A 7,539-nucleotide genomic window follows, 5' to 3' on the forward strand; every position below is an offset into this window, starting at 1 on the left:
TGCTCATTGCACCTTCGGGAGCGCCGCGTGAAGGGGCAGCTGACGCGAAGAGCTACCAACATGGACCTTCTTCGGGTAAGAAGTGATGACCCAGTCCTGAGCCGCAACGTCCCAGTTGGACAGATCGCGGCGGGTCAGGGTAGTCGTCCACACCGTCTCCTCGGAGGGCTTGAGGGTGAGGCGGTCGAATTTGCGCAACACAACCTTGGGCTCATTGGGTCCACCAAGGGAAACATACTAGCAAGCGGTTAGCATCTGGAACCAATACTGCACGAGGATCTAATTACCAATTGAGGCACAGCATCACCGGCAACACGACCAGTGTTCTTGACTGTCACCGAAACACGGATCAACTCATCGTAGAGGCGCGGGTTACCACCGAAGCCACCACCGGCAGGCAGAACGGGCTGCGGAGAGCCATCAGTAGCACCCTCGGGCACGTGCTCCGCGGTGTCGACTCCATAGTACGGGTCGCCAGATGAGGCCTTCAGGTCTGTGGAATTAAGCCAGGGATAGATGAACTTGCTGATTCTGGTCAATCCCTCAGGGTACACGTAGTCAGAGGCATTGCCGACTTGTCCGAAGGTGGGAGCGGCGCCAGTCTCAGTGGCTACTTGAGCGTTGGAGGAAGCGTTGAGAACCTGGATGTGAAGGCCAGAGTAGTTGAAAGTGGTGTAGCTCAGACCATGTCCGAACTCGTAGATCGGGGTCTCATTGCGCTTGTCGAATCCGCGGTAGTCAATGAAAACACCTTCCGAGAAATCATCTTGGGGAGCTCCGTTGCCGTTGTTGAGCTCACGGACAAGGTAATCCCCGTACGCCTCCCTCGACTTGCCCCAGGTGAATGGAGATTTGGCGCCCGGGTTGACGCGGCCGTAGAGCACGTCAGCCAAGGAGTTGCCAGACTCCTGGCCAGGCAAGCCCGCCCAGAGGATGGCAGTAACGTTGGGGTGGTCATACCACTCGTCAACCAAAACAGGTCCAACGGAGTGGATGACAACGATGGTGTTGTTGCAGTTGTTTGCAGCAGCCTTGATGAGGTTGTCGCCGTTCTTCCAGAGGGTGAGGTTGTTGCGGTCGCCCTCGTTTCCGTCCACGGAGATATAGCCCTCTCCCGCGTCCGAGTTGACAAATACAAGAGAGACACTACGGAGACACTTGTCAGTTCACTGAAAACATATACCTCCAATGTATCGACGACAGAACTTACCTGGCTTGTTTAGCGAGGGTCTCCACCTGGCTCAGCGCCCAGTTGTCCGTGATGGCGTAGACGCTGCCCTTATGCTTGAGCACCTCGGCTTGAATAGCCTGCTCAGGGGTCACGAGATATGGGAATTCGGCAGTGCCGCTACCCCAAGCCATAGCAAGAGTACCGTTGTCACAGCCACGGTCAGAGCAGCCATTGGCACCGTACGAGTTGGATCCAGCATCTTCACCCAGGATCGCAACTTTGCGCTCCTTTCCGGTCAGCGGCAGGGCATTGTTGTTCTTCAGTAGAACAGTACTGTCTGCTCCCAACTTGCGAATAACCTCGCTGTGGTTGCGCTGCACATTGACAAAGTGATTGACCTTCTCATAGGGCCCTTCCTGGGGGTAGAAATACTTGAAGCCGTATTCATCGCGAGTCCAGGAGCTGAAGTTAGGCGGCTGGTACAGGCGGTCGCGGCCAACCTTGTAGTAGGCAGCCATGATACGGACAGCCATGTCGTCAACGCGCCACTGCGGGACGGTACCGTTGAGCACAGCAATGGTCAGGTTGGTACCCCAGAAACTAGTGGCAGAATCGAAGGTGATATCGCCAGGCATTGACATATCCAAGCCGGCCAAAGCAGAACCAACACCACTGTGGTGAGCACCCCAGTCAGACATCACAAAGCCCTGGAAGCCGAGCTCGGCCTTCAGAAGCTTGTTCAGAGTGTAACTGTTCTGGCAACCGTAGCTGTTGTTGATCTGGTTGTAGGAACACATGATGGCGCCAACGCCGGCGCGAACGGCATCCGCGAAGGGCCAGAGGTACATTTCATGAATGGTCTTGTCATCAACGTTAGAGCTGATCGTGTCGGAGATATTGAATCCGTAGCCCTCAGCCTCTGCGACCTGGCGGAAATGCTCTTGCTCATTGAGAATGTAATGCTTGGCTGTCGCCACGACACCAGCGTCTTGAATACCCTTAATCGTCTCCGCAAAGAGCACACCAGTAAGAGCCGGGTCTGGAGAGAAACCTTCCCAGTTGCGACCTCCATCAGGGCTCCTGCCGAGGGGACCCGCGGCCGGTCCCAATTGAACATCAATTCCTTTGTCACTGAACTCTTGACCCATAGCCTGACCACGTAGATAAGCAAGGTTCTTGTCCCATGTCGCAGCAACGTTGACACCAGCAGGGAAAGCCGAATTGTAGTCACCTGCAGAACACATTGTGAGCAAGAGTGTCAACGGCCGAGCTCCAGTTAGATCAAGACTTACTATCACGAATTCCCAAGGGACTGTCCTGAAGACACATGCCACCGATGTTCAGTCTAGACAGCGATCGTCGGTTAGCCAACTGAACACATGTTTTTATCCGGGGGTCCTACCTTGGGACACCACCAGTCTGACCGACGCACTTCTCCAGCTCCCATCTAGAAGCTCGTTAGCAGGCGATTCATCTCGCAGCAGCTGTAGTGTCATTACCCAGTTCCGGTGGTCAGGTTGACCTTCTCATCCAGAGTCATCTGGGATACAATGGCCACTGCACGCTGGTAGGCTTCCGCCCACTCTCCCTGGCCATTGGCCCACGGAGAGGGGTAGAAAGGAGGAGAGAACGCCAGTTCATCCTGTAGAGCACGAATTGTCAGCCTCACACCAAATATCTAGAAGCAGCGAGGAGGTCAAAAAAAGCCAACATACAGCGCTGACGACTGAAGCAGCCGTCAAGGCAGCCGCCTCAAGCCAACTGAGCTTCATGATGGCGTAGAGGTAGCTGAAGAAAGAGGAAGCAACGAGCTAGCCAGCCACACAGCTTGCGCTCTCGAAAATTTGAGAAAGATGTTGAAGTAGTACAAAGGTGGAAGGACAAACAAGGCCGATCAGGGGGGGGGAAGGGGGAAGATATAAATAACCCCAGCAACGAAGAGAGGGGGCGCCACAGCTATGAGAGAGACTGGCGACGGTGAATAAAATCAATCGGAACCTCTTGGCCTATTTTTTTTCAATTTGCGGAGCTACCCACCCACGAGTGAATTGATGTCTCGCAAACAAGAAGTCAAAGTAAGCAAGCACCTGGTCGGCCATGGACTGGGCCAGTGACGAGTGGTTCCATTGGCTTGGCTATGAGCATGGGGATCGACAGGGAGAAAGCCAGATCGAGGCAGAGACAGGCGGCGAGGGAGAGAGCATGGAACGGTCGGAAATCAGGCAAGTCAAACGATTGTATTTGCCGTGATTCACTCAGCTGGGGAGGAAGCTGCTGCTGCTGCTGCTGCTGCTCCTCGCGCTCCTGCGTCCATGCACTCGGCTCGGCAGCATCATCTGCACACCGTATAACACTCCGATTCAACGAGGAATTTCTCATTCTGGAGATGGTTTGCAGCCGAAGCGCAGAAAACTCAACCGGAATGACCGAACCCCACACCAACAGAGTCCAGCCATCTGGGGAGATGACGGAATGAGGTGGATGGGCAGATGGGAAATGAAAAACAAGTGCCCAAGTTGACTGTAGTAGTTCCAGTACAAGGGAACTAAACTAAACAAACTAACCTTAGTTTAGTTTACACACTGGCTGGTAAGTTACCGCTGATACCGCTGGTACTGGTGTGGGGCACACCCTTGGGGTAATTCCGTTACGCTGTTTACACTCCGATCCCTTTCACCAACTTAACTCATCCTCCCTGACATGAACAACATGAACCTCAAACTGCCCTATGTCCGATGATGTCTTTCCGACAGGCCAGCAGATTGCGGTCGGGAGGGAGCTGCCTGGCATTCTTGACTGAAACCAAAATAAAAATAAATAAACTTATCACTCGAGCCCAGTCTGGTGCATTCCGATCAGCTTCGGGACACAATCGGCTGCCGTACGGGAGACAGCTCAATTACGGGGTTTACAAGTTACAACTCTCGGTCAAATAGCGGACTTGGAAGACACCCCAGAAGCTTGGTAGCAGAACGAGATGGAAGGTAGTATTGCTTTCGTTGACTTCAAGTCAACAGCTGTTCCCCGCATCGTCATTATCAAGCAAGCAATGGCTGACTATAGTGGAAGATAGTATCAGTCAGTCGACTAGTGGAATGTTACGGTACCGTCCACCGTCTCCCCAGCCATTCCCCGCATTTTCACTTCTGCATCCCGCTTGTTGGTCAGCCGCCCGTGGAAAAAGAAGAGGGGAAAGGAAACCTGGAAAAGGCATCAATGGAGTCATTCACTTCTCCAGTCTACTGGCAATAGATTAATGAATCCCTGCTGCGGTAGCCGACCAGTCGCCTCCCACGACATCGTGGTCCGTCCTTGGACCTGCCAGCAGAGCAAAACAAACAGAACATTGCCGAGTAGTCAACAACACACTGGCCGTGCAATAAAAAAAAGTCATGCTTGCTTTTCCCGCGGCTGACGGCGCCTTACATCCTTCGCCCGCAAGGGTCAGCCCATAGAGCCACCACTCCTTCCGTCGCAAGTCAAGACAATCATTCCACCCCCCTCCCTCCGTCCCCTCTCGATGCACACAGCCTGGAGGAGTCAAGGCCAAGTCGGGCTGCCACTGACTTGCTCGGGTCCCCGTTGCGAGGCAAAGAGCGGCACGACTCCGACGGGATTGTGTATGGCCTCCACGATCAAGTCATAGTCTCTCTCGGGATTTTGTCTTCTTCCCCCCGGAAAGTGGAGTCTATTTGTCCTTCGTTATGCCTTGACTAGTCTCCTGCCATGGATCGTCCCCCATTCTTCCCCAATCAGGGTTCTCGGCAGTCGGCATTGAGACTGCATGGATTTCTCATCCATGAGTCAGTATACCTACGGTACGGTCTGACGACATTTCCCCGTGGTTTAGCCAGACCCAGGGTTAGCTTGGGAATCCTCTCGAACTCGGCCTGGTGCTCTGGTGAGAGGATGTAGAGCATCTGGACTGAGGTTATTCCCGGTGCGCATTGACTCCGAGCAAGCCCAGCCAACACCAGGCTTGCATTTGAGATGTGCTGTTACCTTCCCAATAGACTAGAGGGCAGCGATGCAGGCACGCATGCACTGCGATCATCTTAGCCTATTCAAAGGATAATGTCCCGACAATTTACCCAGACAGTGTGAGAGGTGGACGTTCTCTCGCAGTTCGTCGAAATTTCCCTGTCGGATACCCTGCGGACTGTGCTCGGTCCGCGCAGCGAATTTGGCGCGGGCTGGGCTGGGGTTGCGGGGAAACCCTCCGTGGGGGTTTGTTTTCTTTTCTTTGCTTTTTTTTTTTTTTTTTTTTTTTTCAACGTCATCCCGAAGACCACGATTCCGGGACTAAACAGTCCCACACTAAGCGACTGCCCAACAACCCGACAATTGTGTCTAGCACTTTCTAGCCTCGACAGAAGCCGTACAGTACATGTACTTGGAGAGTGGAGAGTATTTCTCCGTTTTCTCCACATATCCTCTCTTCGTATTCTGGCACGAGAATAATCTAATGTACAGTACTACTACCTAAGTGGTGTACTCTGCCCCCCTCGTGGACTGTCCAGGGTTCTCCGCTATCGCCTGATACCCCGGAATGCGAATTCCGGCGCGGGCAGGACACCACCCCGGCCGATAGCGGACCCGGCACCGGAAGGTCCTCGACTGCGATGCAGAAAACATGATTGTAGCGCAAGTAGGCTGAACATAGCCGTTCTGTGCTTTGTCGGATCATTCAACTGTCCATGTGGTCATGTTTCCTATGGTAGCTTTTAAAGACACAAATCCCAGCTGCTAAGATCCTCGGTTATCTAGAGATTGTAGTCCTCCACGGTATACTCCCGGGTCATTCTGATAGCAATCTCAAGTACATCGGACCAAAGTATACAAAACCATCTCTGTCATCTCGCATAGACACTCTCGAACCCGGGTAAAACTTGGCTACCATCATAGCCAGATCCCAATCCTCTCTCTCACCCTCAACATCAGCATCCAGGATCAGAAGTACCGCTAGATCAACGACGCTAGAAAGCAACAACACCCTTTGCACTCGAATCCAACAAAAGGAGTATATCCAGTAAACCAATCCAGCACTGTTCCAATCTATCGCCCACCCAGACTGCATCAAAAGCCCCCTCTTATCATAACCCAAAGCCCGCAGGCCAAACCTTGTCCCGTAGAACACACCCGAAGTGAAGTATCCAAGCACAAACCACTGAAGATCAGGTACAGTACAGTAAATACACCCGTTCCTCTCCCCGAGAAACCAACCAACCGACTCTCCGAGCCCCAGCATCGGCATTCCCTTCCCTCTCCCGAGATCTGCAGACTCAGGGCTCAGGTGACTTGGACTCCCGGATCCATTCGCCGCGTTCTTCCCCGAGCATCAGGTGCAGAGCAGTGCAGTGCAGTACAGAGCAGTGCAGTGCAGCCCTGCCGCCCATGCACCATGATCCTTCCCGATATCTTTACTCCCGACTCGTCCGACTACCGGGATATAGGCGTTGTGGCGCGTAGGAGATGGCATCTCGTCCCGAAGGACGGGATACGATCTACTCTCCGTCGTGATGTGTTCGTCCGAGTGACCTCGGATTTCAAGGAGTACCATATCGGACACAAGAGACCTAGATGGTCACCTGAAAGAGGCGCCCCTCACCTTGTTCCATCCCTAGCGCAGTCCGATAAGCCGTGTCCAGTTGCAAGAGCTCCGTAGTTAGGGTTCAGATGCGATTTATCTATCCCCATCGCTCGAAAGCGGGCTTTTTCTTGAAGGGTTTATCGAGATATGGTTCCCGCGCCGGCTGTTCTACACAGCCACCTTCTACTGGGCCAGGCCTGCAGGGCAGGGGTTCTGTGTTAGAAAGCATACTAACAAGGTATAGTTTGTCCGAAGCATACACTGTATGCATATACCTTCAGAAGGCCAGCGTGATGGAATGTACCCCTATCCCCAAGATCTCGGGTCACTTTAATATCAGTAGGTTTATCAGTAGGACGTCGATGTTTCTAATTCCCTGACCTCGGATGGCGTCCTGTATCAAATCTTACTGTCCTGAATCCGATTTTCCTCCAGCAGGTAAACCTTGCGGTACTATAGGTCACATGACATTACCACATACCTGTAGGTAGAGTGTGTCACTCGACGGTGATTGGTTGACAGCCCATCTGGCTCTGGAGAAGGGTAAATTCGTCGGGGTTTCTGTGCTGGTTGGTAAGGGAAAGCCCAGCTGGCTAGTAGATAAAGATATTGCATTCGTTGGTTATTCTAGGTAAGGTAGATAGTATCATGCTGACAACGAGTACGTTAACGCAGTAGTCGGTCTCCTGGTCATGATGCTACACCGTTCGTTACGGAAGAGAGAGCTATGGATTCAGATCGGGTTCAGTATTGTGGTCGATTGGATCATTGCGCCTTT

At 52.9% G+C, this 7,539-nt stretch overlaps 1 protein-coding gene across 1 annotated transcript; it reads right to left on the bottom strand.

The window, feature by feature from the left end:
- Positions 1–3: 3 nt before the first annotated feature.
- Positions 4–2,943, bottom strand: BO86DRAFT_308759 (beta-glucosidase; the record flags this gene model as incomplete). The annotated part of the gene is made up of 7 exons (XM_025667790.1): positions 4–237; positions 288–1,146; positions 1,211–2,402; positions 2,464–2,516; positions 2,574–2,618; positions 2,671–2,813; positions 2,887–2,943. 7 exons carry the CDS (start codon positions 2,941–2,943, stop codon positions 4–6), a joined length of 2,583 nt encoding a protein of 860 aa, XP_025529398.1.
- Between the last annotated feature and the right edge of the window lie 4,596 nt (positions 2,944–7,539).

The sequence above is a fragment of the Aspergillus japonicus genome (genome assembly GCF_003184785.1).
Source record: "Aspergillus japonicus CBS 114.51 unplaced genomic scaffold BO86scaffold_13, whole genome shotgun sequence".
Taxonomy (NCBI): domain Eukaryota; kingdom Fungi; phylum Ascomycota; class Eurotiomycetes; order Eurotiales; family Aspergillaceae; genus Aspergillus; species Aspergillus japonicus.